We start from the raw sequence: 19,152 nt of genomic DNA, 5'->3' as shown, positions 1-19,152 counted from the left end.
GAAAGAAAGAGTTTACTCTCCTGTCTGGTAGAATCGTAACTTGCTCTGGGCTCACTTGCTGTGTCTTTCTCTTGTGCTCTTGCCCATGCTTTGTCTCTCCCATTTCTGAGTTCTGCTCTCTTCTGCTGGTTCCCTAGCTCTGTCTCTTACTCATCCTCTTTAACTCACTCACTTGCTGCGTCCCTCTTTCAAAGTCATTCTTACCCTCTCTTTCGTAGCTGAATCTCTTCTTTTTCTGACATATTAATAGAACAAATACAATAGTTGGCAAAAATGTGAAATTAAAATAACGCATCAGTATTTTAAAAGAAAATACATAAGCTATATGGTAAGCTAAAAACTTTCAAGCAGTGACATTGTGAATATGCAGAGAAGTAATGCAAATAAAGTAACACTTACATAGGGTATTACTTTAAGGACAACTGTAATTTAAAATACTAATGAGCAAATGAACAATGGAAAAAACAAGATAAAAGACTTGCATCAAGAGCTATTTATTAGCATAACAGACTCTGCTTTACAGATTTTGGTAACAACTTCAAAGTATATACAAATCCTTACAGCATTTACACAATAATAGTAAAAAAAAATCTAGTTTTCCACAGCTGATGAAATGTTTCAACAGTGCTCTAAGGTATGTGAACCACAAATACTACATGTAATGAGGTCACTCACTTGACTTCCATTCTATTGTACAGTACCACACAAGCGCTGTCAGTCAGAGCAGAGGATGATAGAGCTACAGAAATGGAAGACAGAAAATGGTGATGGCAGTATAAGATACAGAGTTTACCACATGGTCTGTGCAAGACTGGACATGAGAAAGCTACGTTGTTGAGTTTTCTACTTACTAGGACTGTAACATGCTTCCACAGCCCACAACTTTATATACATCTGACAGTGCTGCCAAGCGCTGGTTAATTTTACTGCTGATTACATCTTGTTTGAGCTACTGCTATTACACTGATATGGCTTTGATTATGTGCATCTCAAGTGTCATGGTAAATGGCCTAACGTTGTAGCTAGTGGAGCTGTAATCTTAACATTTCTTTATTTTTTTAATTTGGTTGGTCCTATTTTCAAACCTACAGTAGGCCAAAACTGCTGTCTCCATTCCCATATAACTTTTTTTTTTTTGGGAAAAGCTCACTCAGCTCACTTCTTGACAAGCATGCAGTTTCTGTTAGACACTGTACTCATAACGCAAAGCAATTAAAAAATGTGTAACTTAAACTGACTTCACAACCTCCCACAAACAGAACATTCACAGACTAAATACAAATTAAAATGAAACCAAACAAAAACATAAACTAAAAAGGTTGTAGCTCCTTTCTCACACATGAGACACTTTTTGCGATTCTCGAGCTTGCTTAATGCTGTAAAGCCACTTGATGACCCTGGCATTTCGTTCGACTGCAGAGATGCCGTATGGCACTCTCTCATTAGCGTCTTCATCATCTGTTAAGTCATCATTACTGTGTCTTGACTGGTCACAGTCTGAACTAATCATACTTGCACTGCGAAAGTTGAGAGAGATTATATCCGAGTTTGCGCGTGTAAAGTTCTCCACACCAAAATTTTCAAGTTCTTCAGGATCCAGTCCGCAGTAGTTAAAAAAACGTTCAACGTCAGCACTGGCGCGGGCATATCTATCACTTAGATCTGATTTAGACCTGTGCAGCGATGGTCTCCGACCTACTGCACTGTCTGGCTCCATAGAGTCATTCTCAGGAGATTTTAGAGTATTACAAGCTGTAAAACTGGGTTTTGGTGGAAGAGGTGGAGCAGAGCTACTACTAGGTGTTGCTTTCAATGGCTTTCCATTGCATATTCTTCTAATGTCTGATGAACTATGGGAAACATGCAAAGATGAATCACTTGACTGCTCTTCAAATAGCCGTTTACTAAGGTTTAGATTGCTTCCATGTGGGCTTGAGTGACCTTGGGTAGGGAACACCTTCAGAGATTCAGCAAAAGAACGCCTGTTGAGCTCAGTTGATTCCGATCTGTGTGGTGCCCAGCTTCTGGAACTGTGTTTGTGAACTGTCCCCGAGGATGAACCCTCTGAGCTGTTTATGATATTTTTCAGAATTTCTAGGTTTAAATTCTCTCTTTTAAGACTACTATCACTCTTGGAGTTGTTGTTTGAGGCCTTCAAGGATGGGCTGCTCCCTGCTCGTTTTGTCGCCTGACAAACTGGTGGCTTGGCCAAGACAGCGGGTTTCACGGGTTCCTGCTTTGCATTAATCACCTCTTGACTCTTCACGTATTTAGCCTTGTCTGCTTCCAGTCTCTCCACTGCGCTCAGTCTTTTAGGATTGGGTTCTGCCTGCCGACGGAAATAGTCTGGCCCTTTGTTTAGTATCCGTAGTGGGACAGCCGATGCAAAGGTAGTGGTCTGACCTGTGGGTTTGACCATGCTATCTGTCTGTAGTGTTTCTGTAGGCATGTCTGATGGTCTTTCCCCAGCAGCCGTTTTGAATTCCGTGGTAGGCTCCCCTGAGAGTGCTGGATAGAAACATATACATCAAGCCCGATGAATGGATGATGAATTCGCTGTCCTCTGATTGTTAGCAGCAAGGCCTCATCTCACAGCTCATTAAATGCAGTGCTTTCTTTGAAGACAGCCTTTGTGCAAAATAAAAAAGGGAAAAGGACCACCAGACACAAGTCTGTATTAATCTGCTCCACTGATTTCTTTTAGATGAAGAAACGGGGAAAGTAAGAATCCTGTCTTTTCCTTTGTGTTCAACCCAGCCAGTTATCTGAAACAGAGAATAACCAACCATGTGTTAGTAGTGAAGTGACATCACATCTATAGCAACAACACAGTGAACTCCTTTGAAAGAATGCCGTTGGCTGGCTGTGTTAAGAGTCAGAGTCTGACTTGTCAAATACAGTATGCAGGCTGGCTGCCTGCCTGATGCTACGACTTTATTACAGTATTGAAGTTCAAGAGCAGCACAGAGATTACAGCTGCTTGCTGTAGTAGAGTTCTGCAATTTGCCTACTACAAAACTGCTGCACTTGCTTATTATTATTATTTTTAATAATTATCAATTAATAAGGTGTCACATAACCAGGAGGAAAAAAAGAGACCTGGCCAAAATTAAATTTAAATGGGTTCAGCTGTTCATTCTGCAGGGCAGTATTATTGCATTTGAGTGAAAAAACAATTTCTTTTTGAGCACTGTTCAAGAGTCAATCAACATTAATGTGTAATTAGATCATATACAGTGGTGTGAAAAACTATTTGTCCCCTTCCTGATTTCTTATTCTTTTGCATGTTTGTCACACAAAATGTTTCTGATCATCAAACACATTTAACCATTAGTCAAATATAACACAAGTAAACACAAAATGCAGTTTTTAAATGATGGTTTTTATTATTTAGGGAGAAAAAAAATCCAAACCTAACCCAAACCCTGTGTGAAAAAGTAATTGCCCCCTTGTTAAAAAATAACCTAACTGTGGTGTATCACACCTGAGTTCAATTTCCGTAGCCACCCCCAGGCCTGATTACTGCCACACCTGTTTTAATCAAGAAATCACTTAAATAGGAGCTGCCTGACACAGAGAAGTAGACCAAAAACACCTCAAAAGCTAGACATCATGCCAAGATCCAAAGAAATTCAGGAACAAATGAGAACAGAAGTAATTGAGATCTATCAGTCTGGGAAAGGTTATAAAGCCATTTCTAAAGCTTTGGGACTCCAGCGAACTACAGTGAGAGCCATTATCCACAAATGGCAAAAACATGGAACAGTGGTGAACCTTCCCAGGAATGGCCGGCCGACCAAAATTACCCCAAGAGCGCAGAGACGACTCATCTGAGAGGTCACAAAAGACCCCAGGACAACGTCTAAAGAACTGCAGGCCTCACTTGTCTCAATTAAGGTCAGTGTTCACGACTCCACCATAAGAAACAGACTGGGCAAAAACGGCCTGCATGGCAAATTTCCAAGACGCAAACCACTGTTAAGCAAAAAGAACATTAGGGCTTGTCTCAATTTTTGTAAGAAACATCTCAATGATTGCCAAGACTTTTGGGAAAATACCTTGTGGACTGATGAGACAAAAGTTGAACTTTTTGAAAGGCAAATGTCCCGTTACATCTGGCGTAAAAAGAACACAGCATTTTAGAAAAAGAACATCATACCAACAGTAAAATATGGTGGTGGTAGTGTGATGGTCTGGGGTTGTTTTGCTGCTTCAGGACCTGGAAGGCTTGCTGTGATAGATGGAACCATGAATTCTACTGTCTACCAAAAAATCCTGAAGGAGAATGTCCGGCCATCTGTTCGTCAACTCAAGCTGAAGCGATCTTGGGTGCTGCAACAGGACAATGACCCAAAACACACCAGCAAATCCACCTCTGAATGGCTGATGAAAAACAAAATGAAGACTTTGGAGTAGCCTAGTCAAAGTCCTGACCTGAATCCAATTGAGATGCTATGGCATGACCTTAAAAAGGCGGTTCATGCTAGAAAACCCTCAAATAAAGCTGGATTACAACAATTCTGCAAAGATGAGTGGGCCAAAACTCCTCCAGAGCACTGTAAAAGACTCATTGCAAGTTATCGCAAACGCTTGATTGCAGTTATTGCTGCTAAGGGTGGCCCAACCAGTTATTAGGTTCAGGGGGCAATTACTTCTTCACACAGGGCCATGTAGGTTTGGATTTTTTTTTCTCCCTAAATAATAAAAACCATCATTTAAAAACTGCATTTTGTGTTTACTTGTGCTATATTTGACTAATGGTTAAATGTGTTTGATGATCAGAAACATTTTGTGTGACAAACATGCAAAAGAATAAGAAATCAGGAAGGGGGCAAATAGTTTTTCACACCACTGTATAATGCTGCCTTAGCTATCTTATAAAATGCTATGCATGACATTCTTCTAGGATGCATACACCCTTCTAATACTCTTGTCTGTTTTGCCCATACTGGACTCTTTCTCATTTCTCAGTTTATTACAATGCAAGGTAGACAGTTTTAACATGTTTTTCATGAACAGGCAGATCAAATTAATTTCTCTTAACCATAAAGCAAAGCATTGGTATCTGAACAAAAAAAAAAAAAAATCTATTTAACTCTTTAGTTTCCAGGCTGACCACACTGGCCACCTGAAATCAGGAACTCCATATCACTCCATCACTTCATCATGTTCTATCCACTTTACCTGGTAATAGTGGCAACATGCTGAACTTCACAGACCAGGCCTCCTGATCACCAGAAACATTTTCCATCTCTACCTGTGGGAGTCTCAAATTCTCCCAGAGCATGTCCTGCTTCTGGACCTTCTCCCTGTGGGCTACACTTAGTAGAGCTGGGGAGGCAGTATGGTGGGGCATTCCAGCAAAATGGTTAAACCACCTCAACAAGTAATCAGTCAACCACATTTTATGTAGCATCTTTAAGGGCAAGCACTATCACGAGCGCTTTTAAAGTAAGCAAGAATCTAATATAAACATCATTTGATATTATTCTCTATCTAGCTTATGAGGTCTGCTTTGTTTCATGATGGATTCTTTTCTTGGCCTTGAGGGAAATGTGTCAATACACTTTATTAAACTGTGAAAAAGAACATAAAAGGCTCATGTTGCCTCCCTTGCTGACTGACTCAGAACTCAAAAGTATAGTCATTGTAACACAACCATGCATTTCTAAGTCATATTTTAAAGTTATGTAGGATTTTCAATGTACTGACCTTTCTTAAGAAAATTAAATTAAGTTTTACTGCATTGTAATTATTCAATACACACACACACACACACAATTGTCCATTTTATGCCTACTGACACAAAAAGAACTCATCTTTCAATGTAAAAATGAGCAAAATAATACTGCATTCTTAGTGATGCCTTTTATTTAACTTTCTTGAAGTAAATGAAAAAATGAACAAAAAGATGAAACTGCATCATATGGATATAAAATAACTGGACATTCATTTATCAAATGTCACCGCTTCCAGAAGCACAAAAGAGCAGCAAAGTCATGAATCTTCACTGACACAAGATAGTCCTAGATATTTTATCACTCTAAAATGGTGCCCCAACAAGCCAAGGCAATATAATCCTGCAATACAGAGAATTGCCTCCAAAATAAAGAATTCTCTGTAACAAGCTATTAGCAGCAAACTTAAAACACTAGAAGGAATGTCTTCTTACACTTTGTTGAATAATTAAACAGTTGCAGTATGAGCTCACTGCTTGGCAGTAATGTTTTCTGCCAAAGGTCAATATCCAGACAGTCTGTTGTATTTGTGTATCCAATGATAATGTTTATAAATGAATAGCCATAACACCTTCTTTAATAGCCACAACTGGAGTTCACATGCTCTTTGTCCAGGAGCACCTTCACATTTTCTTCTCCTACATTCAATGTTCTTGGGCATCCTTAACACTAGAATTACCAGAGCCTACGAAAAAACTCGTAAATCCATCCCACCTTAAATCGCTTCTTAAATCCCTTCACACCTCTTCGCCAGCGTCCTTTGTCCTCTAAATGTGCAGATAAAGAGAAGGTAGAAGCAGCCGGCTATTCCATCCCCCCACCAATTTAGAACGTGCACGAACTTCTCTCAGCTCATGCCTTGATTGAGTATCTGGGAGTGAAGTGAAGTTTTAGAGTGGAAATAATAGATCGTTATTTGGAACACACGCATTTCATGTCTGTTCCGTTTCTACAGTAATCTGTGTAAACACATTGTTAAAACAGAAACGTTTTTATATTCTAGTAGTAGATGACAAAATGTAGGCATAAACTATATAATGTATGAAGTCTGAAGTCCAGATATCAAAGAAAAATTTTCACAAAAGGTACAAATATAACACAACAGTTGCACTTTTATTCAAAAATATAACTGCAGAAACAAAAAACCGCCTTAACATGCGACATTGACACCTGTTTATCATGATTGCCTCTGTGGCGCAATAGATTCAGCTGCCGACTGGGAACCAAAAGGTCGCGAGTTCGAACCTGCACTACTCCGTTTTGACAAGTAAACTGCTCTTAGTTTTACTATTTTAGAATAAAAGCATAAATTTGATTTTAGTCTGTAACAGCCGGTATAATTTATGATCCTTATAAAGGTTAGTTTTGTTTTGATTTTTTAAATTCACTTTTCATTCTCTCAGTCGCGTTCAGAATCAATCCATACAACCCCATGTGACACGGCTGTTTTCACATAAAGACGCGCTATAGCTCTGCACTGTACCATGATGCATACTAACGCCTCAAAGGGTTCTGACACACAAACGCTGGAGAAGCTGCCTTCTTCGTATCTCACCGTCACTTGATTTTCTTTTTATTCATTTTATTGAGTGTTCCTGCCAGTCCCCGCATGTTGTTGTATGCTGTTTCTTTTGTACTCCAGGACATGCAGAGGACAGAATGGTAAAGAGCAGTAACTTTGGCGCTATATGCAATCATCAGACACTCCCCATCTGCCTGTGTCGCTCAAACACAGGAACATATGTTGGTGTAAAAGTATAACAAAAGTGCACTTTTACTTAAGTGCACTTTTTCCATCGCCTTTTCCTGTAAGAAGCAATGTACACACTTCTTTCTATGCTGTGGTTTCTATTAAACACCTGAAAGAAAGAGACAATATATGTGAAAACATCATCGCACTAATGCAATATCATTTGAAAACGAACAGCGTCAGATCGGGTGTGAATTTATGCAGGAACTGGAAATTCTCGGATGTGGGACCTTCCCCCAGGGAAGAAAGTACAGCGTCAGGTGCTCATTCAGTGTAATAGGAACCATAGCACAGAGAGGTGTGTACACTGCAACAAGTACATGTGAAGTAAATATAGGAAGGACGGTCCTTGGGTGTGTGGGAACTGTTAATATTTGAATGTGATGATTTTATATAGCACGGAATGGAAATCAGCACTTCTTAGCATTGCACCATGCAAGCTGTCGTATCAATCACCTACTGTAACTTGCTTTCTTTTTTCTTCGGTTATACAGGTAGTCTTGAATAAAAGTGCACTTGTTTTGTTATACTTTTACACCAACATATGTTCCTGTGATGGAGCATGCTCAAACAGGCATGCTCAAAAAATACACGTGTAATGCAACGAAAAGTGCACGCAGACACTTCATTTCGCAAACATTGGTACGAGAATACAGTCACAAGTACACTGCAGAGCTATAGCGCGTCTTTATGTGAAAACAGCCGTGTCAGATGGGGTTGTATGGATTGATTCTGAACGCGACTGAGAGAATGAAAAGTGAATTAAAAAAAACAAAACAAAGCTAACCTTTATAAGGATCATAAATTACACCGGCTGTTACAGACTGAAATCAAATGTATGCTTTTATTCTAAAATAGTAAGACTAAGACCAGTTTACTTGTCAAAACGGAGTAGTGCAGGTTTCGAACTCGCGACCTTTTGGTTCCCAGTCGGCAGCTGAATCTATTGCGCCACGGAGGCAATCATAATAAACGGGTGTCAATGTCGCATGTTAAGGCGGCTTTTTGTTTCTGCAGTTATATTTTTGAATAAAAGCGCAACTGTTGTGTTATATTTGTACCTTTTGTGAAAATGTTTCTTTGATATCTGGACTTCAGGCTTCATACATTATATAGTTTATGCCTACATTTTGTCATCTACTACTAGAATATAAAATACGTTTCTGTTTTAACAATGTGTTTACACAGATTACTGTAGAAACAGAACAGACATGAAATGCGTGTGTTCCAAATAACGATCTATTATTTCCACTCTAAAACTTCACTTCCAGATACTTAAACAATGCATGAGCTGAGAGAAGTTCATGCACGTTCTAAATTGGTGGGGGGATGGAATAGCCGGCTGCTTCTACCTTCTCTTTATCAGCACATTTAGGGGACAAAGGATGCTGGCGGAGAGGTGTGAAGGGATTTAACAAGCGATTTAAGGTGGGACGGATTTACGAGTTTTTTTCGTAGGCTCTGGTAATTCTAGTGTTAAGGTGAAGACACAAAAACTCATGTAATTACGTCCCTCTCACATCATCTCATCAACAGTGCAATGTTTCACAAAGTCATTCTCTTCCTTTTTTTTTTTTTCTCTTCCTTTTGCTATACATGCAGTAACCACTAATTATGTGGTAAAGGGAAATAGGCTACATCTTCACATTAGTCACTTCTTCCTGCACTGCATTCATAATCTTGTCTCACAGTAAAAATTTGGAAATTTACTTACTTTACTTTACTTCTCATTTTACATTAGTAGAGCCTGTAATAACTTTCCAGTTCTATGCCAGAAAGATTCATCCATTAAGTCAGAATACATGCATAGTTGTGTGGTCTCCTGAACGCACATTCCATCTTCTCAAACTCCACTGACTCTTTACCATTAATAATTTTAACAATTATGAAATGCCCAATCAGACTTCTTGTCTTTCCCCCCTCTAGGCGAGTGTGCAGCTTCATTTATACTTAACAGATTATTTCAGTCGCAGATTCCTTTAAAACAAGCCCGATAGATCAAGTCTATCTTACATTTGCACCACACACATCCAACACCTCCAGAACACCTTTAGAGAATAAAATTTGTTCTCAGTGCCTGCAAACTACACTGTTAATAAATCTTCTTCCAGCAAACTGTATGCTCACCGAAAAAAACACAAGGTCATACAACCACCACTTTGCCTTTCAACTTTGAGTTTTTCATTTTTGTTTTCATTTTATTTTTTAACTTCAATTCGGTTTCACTTTTAGCCATCAGAAAAATATCACCAGCACACATAAACTCTTATGGCAAGCCCCTCCAATGATACAAGAATAATAAACGTAGAACATAAGCCTCACCTTCATTCAATAACTTTTACCTACATACACAGTCCATCCTGACTACCATTCTTGAGTCTGAATATAACAACACTACAGACACTAGCCATAACTCCACATCTTCATTTTTTAATAGCCATTTTACCAGTCATTTTGGTGTCTTGTCAAATACCTTATCCACTACTACAAATATGTAATGAAGCTTATTTTCTTTCACTCATTGATTTACTTGTATTTGTATCCCAAGGAAGATTATGTCCGCTATCAACTACCAGTGCAGGAAACACAACTGTGGTTCACAAACTGTATTCTGAAGTCTAATTCTTTTCTATAATGCACTCTATGACAGTCTGAATAAGCTGCAGCTGAAATGCTGCCTTGAACCCAGGACCTCCAATAGCCATGTCCGAGGTGAGCCGGGCAATACAAACACAAACAAGCAAGACCAATGTGCATTAAAAATAAGCCAATAAAAAGTTCCATTAAAACCAGTGCTCTTCCATGAATATAGAAAACAACAAAACTATTCGAAAGCCAGAATAAAGTCATACAGGTATCGAGTTTCTTTTTTTTTGTTTCTCTGTCTTCCCAAACCACAGTCTCTAAGCCAGCGGTCCTCAATCGCGGTCTTGGAGGGCCGCAGTGGCTACAGGTTTTTGCTCCAACCCATTTGCATAATAAGACACTTATTGCTCAAGTATCACTTCTGCTTCATTTTAGTTGTCTTGCTTGTTAAGATTTTGAACCCTTATTGCTTATTTTAGTCTTAAACAGCTTTTTCTTGGTTTTTAATTAATCTTAATTAGCAATAACATGCAAATGACAAAAGAGACCAGCATTTCTCTATTTAGCTTGTTACCATTTACACTCATGTGTGTATGTATCATGAACTATTGGGTTTCATTAAATACTTGGAAGGAAAGTGAAGAGAAAAAAGTGAAGGACTGAGAATTACTGATCCATTTTAGCCTTCAAATCATTTGAATGATATCCTTAGAAAGGGAAAGAAAATCTAGGATATGAGAATTACCTGACATAGCAGTGTTAAAGCACTAACAAGCCATAAAATTAAATTATTGGCAAGAACTGCTTTCTAATTAAGCAACTGGGTTGGAACAAAAACCTGCAGCCACTGTAGCCCTCCAGGACTGTGATTGAGGACCCCTGCTCTAAGCCCAGTGTGTCTTTCTCTTTTTCTCTCCCCAGCTCACCCAATTGATCTTCTCAGCTGGCAGAGGCACCAGCAGCTGTGGTCTCATCTTACAGCTCTTGTTCTGACTGCCTCCTTCTCCTTTGGAGCTGGACATTTGTCTTCCCTTATGTCACTTCTGGCATCTATTGGATCCCTATTAGGACATGTCATGATCACCCTGCTTCTCCAGGCTGTCCAGCAGGGAACAATCCACCCTGGAGTACCATTCTCTTCACTTTCTAATGGACCCACTGAATGTCTGCCTTCCCTCCAACTGTGCTGGGTTGAACACCCTTATTCTGCTTTCTCCACTATATTACATTCACAGTTCTTTTTGTCTGTTCTTTCCCTGTCCCTCACTCAGATTCTCCTTTAGGCACAGTGTCCTAATTATGACCCACAGAGAGTCAATGAGGAAACTGGAACCAACTGCACATTCATGTGCAACCAGGATCAGCCTCAATCTTCCCATTAAACCTCCCAGGGCTGCACAAACATGTACACCAAGAGAGCCTGAGCTATACTTTTTTTACTCTAAAAAAGTACACCGCCACAAACCTCTAGTGACACTCACCTCACTCTCTCATCCACCTTACCTGTCCATTATAAAGTCTGGATTATCCTGCAGGATCCACACATCACAACATTTCCATTAACTTTGTCTTCTAAATCTTTGAAGGAAGTCAAGATAGGTCTGGCACTTTATTGTACCTTGCTTCTTCTTTATCATTTTGTTTAACCGATTCACATCCATTACATCCTGTCTTTATGTTGCCATCTACTTCGCAATCCTGTATAAGTAATTTTTTCTCTTCCTTATTCTGTTACTCACTTCAAAACTCACACTTCTTTCTACTCATTTTCACTCTGAGGCCTTTATATTCACATGTTGCCTTCAGTTTACTTTGTTTTTTTATCATTTCCTTGTCCTCCTCCTCTTCCCCCACTACATTGCCCACAGCTCCATCAGCATTTCACCACCAGGTCTCCTTATGTCTAGGCCGTCATTTGGCACATCTACACGCAAATTCTGTTTTCTTTTTCAAACAGGTCACCACTTCCCACTTACTGATCATGCCAAATGTTTACATGAACTCGCTTGTCCTTGGTAGGAATGTCTCGACAAATTAACTTCTCATTAAGTTTCATACTTTCAGAATTCTCCAGGAAATACGCTCAAATTTTTCAAGATTACCTGCTCATCCCTACTCATCAATGAACCCCAGAATCATCTTTGTATGTCAATTCTTGCATGAAAACCAGTATCATTCTGAACTCCTTCATATCCTTTAGGAATGGCTCCAACACTTCCATTCAAGTCTAGCAGATTCGTCTTCCCTTAAGGCACTTTAGATGTTACCAAAAACATTCTGCCCCAAACTGACCTTCCTATTAGTTGCTTCCAGAAAGCTGAGGAGAAAATGCAAAGATCATACATTGACTTCTCACCTCAACCAGTTTGTTACCCACTTTAAGCCTACCAAGTACAAACATTAGAAAAAACGTAATAATAAAAATACATTTTATTTATATAGTGCCTTTCCCATTGCAAGTTACTCTACTTCCAGTTCATATGACTGTACCTTATCCTTTCTATATTATTTCTATCAGACACCAAAACATTTAATCTTCTTAAATACAGACCCTCAAGCACTCCCCCCCCCCTCCCCCCAGAATTTACTAGTACGACCACCAAAGACAAGAGATTAGAAAACGGTCACCATTCTACAGAAAACAGAAGTCAGCTCAAGAAGAATGATATTAATGGGACATCTTAAAATAAAAACTCAACATGAGTGGTCCAAAATAAAGGCATGGTACAGCCCCAAATACTGTACAGCTCCCTTAGCTGCATATGAAAAACATGCTAGGTGACCCCACCTTGACCAACATTTGGGATAAACACATTTTATAATGGATCTACATCTATGGGGAGGTGAATCTGTTGGCCTAGAAATGAGGTAGTAAGCAAGAAAAAGAATGAAGAAAAGAAACTGTAAGGAGTGACACTTGGCACATCGGGATTGGGATGTCTTTTCATGTATGAAACAAAAACGTGGAGCCAGCTTTTTACCACACTTCTTTCAGCAAAAAAGCCAAGGGAGTGATCAGTTGTAAATTTGTTTCTCTGTTTTCTTGTTTCACTCAGCATTCTGGCTTTCATGTAATATTCCTCACAAACATTTAATAACGAACGGCATATGATTAATTGTGTAAACGCCCAAGCTTTCTGAAAGCTGAATAAGCTAAAAAGCATTTTAAAAGCAGGCTCTTACCTTGTTCTTCAGTAATGTTCTCGTGTGCCATTTCTTCATTTGGAAACAGCTTTAATACATAAAGTTCAGTTTCTTATGTGAATGCATACCTAATCTTCAAGATAATGAAATGGCATTTCTTTGTAAAATAAATAATAAGCCTGTGATGTGGCAAATGTGTACAGTATTGTGTATATAAAGGAGTAAAAATAATAATAATTCCAGTAACTCAGCTATTAATGGGCCAAGAAATAAGTATAACATCTTTTCTTTATATAACACATATGTAGACAAAAAAATAACCTGGTCACATTATGCATTTATAATTTCTAATGGAGTGAAACACCATTTTAAGAAAGAAAATCTAAAATGACAGAAAAAAAGCAGGAAACACAACAGATGCTACTAAAGTTTTGGTAAAATACTGTGTAAGCAGGACTTCTGAGGAAGATGTGTAGAAAGTCTTTAACACCAAAATAAATGTTAAGGTAACATATTACTTTTTCAAGCTACAAGATGTCAAACATGGATTCGGTTAAAAAGAATCAGTGCTGGATCACCTGCTCTTTCTAAAAGGATGACCATTAAACATTAATAACCCTTAAACTTTACATTACATGTGACTATGTCACTGTCTTATTGGTGACCAATGTAAGAGAAATAAAGGAAGGGGCAGCGTCTCTCTGTCTGGGTCTTTGACAGTTTCAGAGTTGCCATACAAAAGAACGTATCTAATCTATGATCTTGCAACAACCACTAATATGCCCATAAAAAAAGGTTTCACATTATTGTCAACAATTTGACCACTGGGGATGAAATAGGAGCAAAATAATCTCAAAGACAAAAATAAACGCAACAACTGGAGCATCATAAAATAGATTGCGCTCATGTGCTTTCCTTTATGTTATGTCTGCAAATAAATGGGAAGCCCCTGTTTAGTCCCCAACTCTCTGTCTCAAATGGTCTCTATCACTCTCTTTGTGTTACACAATGATTTTTTACAGCATACAAATCTAAATCTAGGAAGCACACTTCATAAACAACCTGAGAATTACGACTGACTAGTTGCTGTCTAAACATAAAATTTGATAACACTTTAAATAAGGTATATGTTAATAAATAATTAATGCAGAAAATATGAATTCTCTCTAAGCTTGATTTTCAGATGAATAATCTGTTTACCCCATCTATTACATTGCTGTAGAGGGTAGATTACATGCTATATACTTCTTATTGGCTAGAATTATACTTCCTGAATGGTATCCTTTTAGGCTTCTTGGTTCTACAGCAGCCCTAAATGCATTCAGTCCAAAAGATTTCTCCCATCAAATTTATATTATGACACAAAATAAAACAGAGTTTGGGAAGGAGCTCAACAGAGGCAAGTGGTTGATGCAGCTAATCATCTTATATTATTTTTCTTGCTCCACATTATAATTTGAGTTGGTTTAAGGCAATGTTAAACAGGGGGCACCTTTCCTATACCTCCTCTAAGAAATATCTCTAATAACATGAAAGGAGAGACTGCAAGAATACTGATTCTTTTTACTGTAAACTTTAAATATAATTAAACTGAAGGCCTGCAGAAGAATATCTTACCAGCTAATAAATTTTGAAGTAGGACAAAGGTAGTAGATCTTGACAATTTCTAATCTGTAGGTTTCTATTATCTTGCTGATATGCAATCTGTTGGTTCTTTCCCGGGGGCTGTTAGTGTGCATTCAATCTTCCTGACACAGGGCAACGACTTGAGAGGACAGGTCTTGGAATCGGTATGAGAAGTTTCTTGATCTGGAAAAAAATACATTTGTAAGACAGTAAGGCCCCGTTCTTTATTACAAGCTACTATAAAACCAGTGGTATTTTCTGTAATGTAGTAAGCAAATAGATACCTATTATAACAACAATGACCACAATGATGATGCAAAGCCTTTCACAGTCTTACAAAAATCAGTGTGCAACTCTGAAAGGCAGTATTCTACCCAATCTTGCAAATGTTTGTACAATGATGCATTGTGCAGGAGCATAGATGCCATGCTAAGAGCTAGACATAACTGTTCAGTGTGTTAATCTACCTACAACAGGAAAGCCAGGAGTTACCAGCTAATACTTTTGAAGATTTTATAAGATTTCCTGCATAAAAACATGTGCTCAAGGAGAAAAAACTAATAAAAATGAGAAACAGAGCTGTAAATACAGCAGGTACATATTTTTATTTGTAACTGCAAACAAAATATTCATTTATTTTCCTATACCAGAATTAGTCTTAGAGCAGAAGGTATAACTTCCCTTCAATTGTTTTAATATATTGGAAAGCAATTTACAGTATTAGAAACGAAGAACGCATTCTAATGAAAACATAAAATTTTCTGAAATATAATTAGAAAAAAAGCTGAAAGAAAGCTAAAAAGTCAAAACTTTCATATCTTCTTATATAATATGCTACCGTGGCTGTTCGTTTGTCTGTCCAGGATTTTAAATCACCTGTAGCTCGCAAACCATTAGAACTACTGACATGAAATTCAGTACACATATACTACATGACGTCCACAATCCGCTTTCGGGGTGATGATTGACCTCCAAGGTTATTCCTCTTTTTATTTTATTGTAGAATTGACTCTTGGCAGTGGCAGACAGGGCAGCTGTGCGGCACATACGTACAGGCACCGTTCTCATCCCTTCCTCTTCATATCTTAAATCATTCTTGAGCCAGATTGAAGACTTAAGTGTGAGCTTAAGTGTAAAATTAAGGAAAACATACTAAGTAATTGCAATACCAAAATCTGACTTAATCAGTCTTAATTAACACAAAAAGATGCCAACGAAAGAAGAGAAGCAGCTCAGGAAGCATCAAATGCATCAACGTCTGAGCAAACGAATGCTAAATGTACAGAGTATGACAACTATGAATGCTCAAGTTATGTGTATTCACTGCATGTTATCATGCAGTGCGCCGTTACTGGTGTATTAATAATAGTGTCTACACAAAATGGAAAACATGCTGAAATATGTTCCTGGACATCATTTTGAAGCCTAAAACATAACCTTGGGCATATCCTTTAACAGTCATATAATGTGGGTGTTTTAATTTTTCTTCATTTCAAGCACTAAAACTCTGTTACTCCCTGCAGATCCACATCTTGGGATGTAATGCACAAACATGCAAACTCCAAGTATGAATAGAGGAAGGTACTTATGGCAGCATGACATAAAAATAAATACATTGTCAGGGATGCCAGGGGCTATGACCCGGCCGGGACGCCAGGAGGGACCGGAAGAGGGTCAGAGCCCGGCCTGGATCACGTGGTGCGCCTTCGGGTTGTTTTGGGAGCCACGGGTCAAGGGCTTGGAAGCTCTTCCCTGTAGGGGCCCGTGGCCACCGCCAGGAGGCGCCCCAATGCCTTGGGGATTTGTTTCCCCAGCACTCCTGCCACACCAGGAAGTGCTGGGGAAGACTTGGGCGGTGCCCGGGGAGCAGCCGGGAGGACAGTCGACACTTCCGCCACGCTGGGGCGTGGCCAGAAGATTGCCGGGAACACCTGGGGCTCATCCGGGTCCTCCATAAAAGGGGCCGTCTCCCGTCATTCAGAGCTGGAGTCGGGTGGAGGTAGGACGAAGCTAAGGAGAGTGGAGGCGGCCCGAAGAAAGGCATTGTGGCCAGGACATTGGGTATTTGGGGGTTTTGTGCACGTGACTGGGTCTTTGTGACCATTGTTTGGGGGTCTTGGTGACCCAATATTGTAAATAATTTGTAAATAAACGTGTGGTGGTGTCATAACAACATGTCCGCCTGTCTGTGCCCGGGTACCGTTCACATCTGGCGTAGCTGGCAGGATGCTCCGCCTGTTACAAGGCGGAGACCTGTACAAAAAAATATTGTTGTGGACGGCCCGGTGCAGCAGGGGACCCCACCCACGCACGCTGGTGCTGCGTGCACACAGCCCCGCTGGGTAAGGAACCCCACGGACCGCCAGGGAGTCCGCAGGAGGCCGTTATTCCCTGAAGCGGGCGGGCGGCGTGCATTGGAAGAGTGCAGCGGTCTCCAACGAGCGCCGCCGTTGCTGGAGGCGCCCGGGACGGCATGGCGTCCGGAGAGGCCACGCCGAGGACGTTTCCTCGGTATGGCGGGACCTGGGAGGTGAGTTCCCTGCCTATCGGCAGCCGGCCCTTGGGGCCGGGCGTGTTTTGTTTTCCAGGCAGGGACCTCCAGGATCCGCGTCAGTGGCGGGCGCATGCTGGTTTGCGGGCTCCGCAGCACAGCGGCAGCCGCGAGGGCTGCGAAGGAGGAGCGCTGCAGCTCGAGGCGCTGGCAACAGCAAGGCTGCCGGCAAGCACGCCGCCGCCGCAGAAAGGGAGCCAAGATGGCCGCGGACCGGAAGTCCCTCCCCCTGACAGGCACGCGATTGGACGGTGTGTCTTGCGTGCCCGCCGATGACTGTAGAGAGGCGGGACCAGGGAATGTCCATCACGGGCAGGGGAGACCCGATTGGGCGGAGGAGAAGGCCCACAGGAAGTGGCGGCGCCGGAGGCCGACAGTCAGGTAGGCTCAGCGTCGGTTAACTTCCTGTCTTTGCGGCTGCTTTGGCGGAGCTGGAGGCGTCCCTTCAGCCCGCCCGGGCAGCGTGTGTTACAGGTGCTATGTGCCCTCCGGGCTGAGGTGCTGGTACTGGAGAAGAAGGCGCCGGGCGCTGAGAACGTTACTATCGACAGCGGACGGCGCGACGCTGGAATCTCCAGCCGGAGAGGTACAGCGAGGCGGTGAGTACAGCCGACTCCGTAAAGCATATGGGAGGGCTGCTGAAAAAGGCTGTGAAGACAATGATCAGTTCGAGTAAGCAGCCCTCCGACAGGAGGTGCGGCGCCGCGGACTGCATGCTGTGGCGAGGGGAGTCCGTGAGGGACGCTGAAGGGACACGGGCTGCTAAGTGCCCGGGTCCTAGCGCCCTCCGCCCGAGTTGGCTGCGGTCTTGCGCCGCACTATAGGGACGCAGAGCGGGACAGAGCGCCTTTTATTCCATAAGGAGTCTCAAACCGTCAGGCGTCCCAGAGTGAAGGGAGGAATAAAGGGCTGGGTGCGATTCCTCCGATAAGGTGAGCAGCGTTGCTGGGTGCAGCGTGTGGCTGGCTGCCCTCTGGGAGAGCAGAGGGAATCCCTGAGGCGGCGGAGAGAGCGGCGGTGCCGGCGACTCCATCGTCGAGAGGGACACGGAAGCCGCGGAGAGGGTGCCGATCAGGCAAGTGCGGGGTGCGGTTGGGGGGCGCTGCCCGTGCGTGGCACGAGCTGGGTGCTTTGGCAGCGGTTCTGCCCCTGTGTTCTCTTTGTAGGGACGGACCCGGCGAGTTGAAGGAACCCCGTGGCGGAACAGCCCTCTGATGTCGGGCCGTCTGCAGAAGGATCTCTCTGTCGGTGCGCAGGTGCGCTCGCAGCTGGAGGAGCCAACGGGGGAACGAGTGGCTCAGAACAAAGGGGCGTGGAGGTCCCGGAGGTGCCCACCAAGGAGGCCCCGGGGTGCCGGTAAAAGGGGAGCACAACCTGTGCGAGGCACAGGGATGCACCATGGGTTGGTGTCTGGATTGTGTCTCCGCCCCTGTCCCTGCTAGGAGTGCGGGCCGGACCCCGGCTGTCCTCGAGTGGGGCCCGTTTCGGAGCTCTGCTGCCCTCGCGGGACGGGTCGCTCTTACCCACGAGTGGTCTTCGCTGGCTGTGGGGCACTGTCAGGGATGCCAGGGGCTATGACCCGGCCGGGACGCCAGGAGGGACCGGAAGAGGGTCAGAGCCCGGCCTGGATCACGTGGGGTGCGCCTTCCGGGTTGTTTTGGGAGCCACGGGTCAAGGGCTTGGAAGCTCTTCCCTGTAGGGGCCCGTGGCCACCGCCAGGAGGCGCCCCAATGCCTTGGGATTTGTTTCCCCAGCAC

At 42.0% G+C, this 19,152-nt stretch overlaps 1 protein-coding gene across 11 annotated transcripts in view; it reads right to left on the bottom strand.

The window, feature by feature from the left end:
- Positions 1 to 475: 475 nt before the first annotated feature.
- fam110b (family with sequence similarity 110 member B) overlaps positions 476 to 19,152 on the bottom strand; it is a 176,081-nt gene continuing 157,404 nt past the window's right edge. For 8 of the 11 annotated variants that reach the window (XM_039754539.1, XM_039754546.1, XM_039754545.1 and 5 more), the window contains 2 exons: positions 14,836 to 15,027; positions 476 to 2,765 (listed from right to left, as the gene is read on the bottom strand). In XM_039754539.1, coding sequence (XP_039610473.1) covers positions 1,334 to 2,449 — 1,116 coding nt within the window. In that variant the 5' untranslated portion in view covers positions 2,450 to 2,765; positions 14,836 to 15,027 and the 3' untranslated portion in view covers positions 476 to 1,333. Of the gene's footprint in view, positions 2,766 to 12,176; positions 12,300 to 13,257; positions 13,307 to 14,835; positions 15,028 to 19,152 lie in introns of those variants that run through there. The other 3 variants (XM_039754541.1, XM_039754549.1, XM_039754548.1) reach the window with 3 other exon arrangements.

Source organism: Polypterus senegalus, chromosome 5 (genome assembly GCF_016835505.1).
Source record: "Polypterus senegalus isolate Bchr_013 chromosome 5, ASM1683550v1, whole genome shotgun sequence".
NCBI lineage: Eukaryota > Metazoa > Chordata > Cladistia > Polypteriformes > Polypteridae > Polypterus > Polypterus senegalus.
This window is presented reverse-complemented; position numbering and strand designations above follow the sequence as displayed.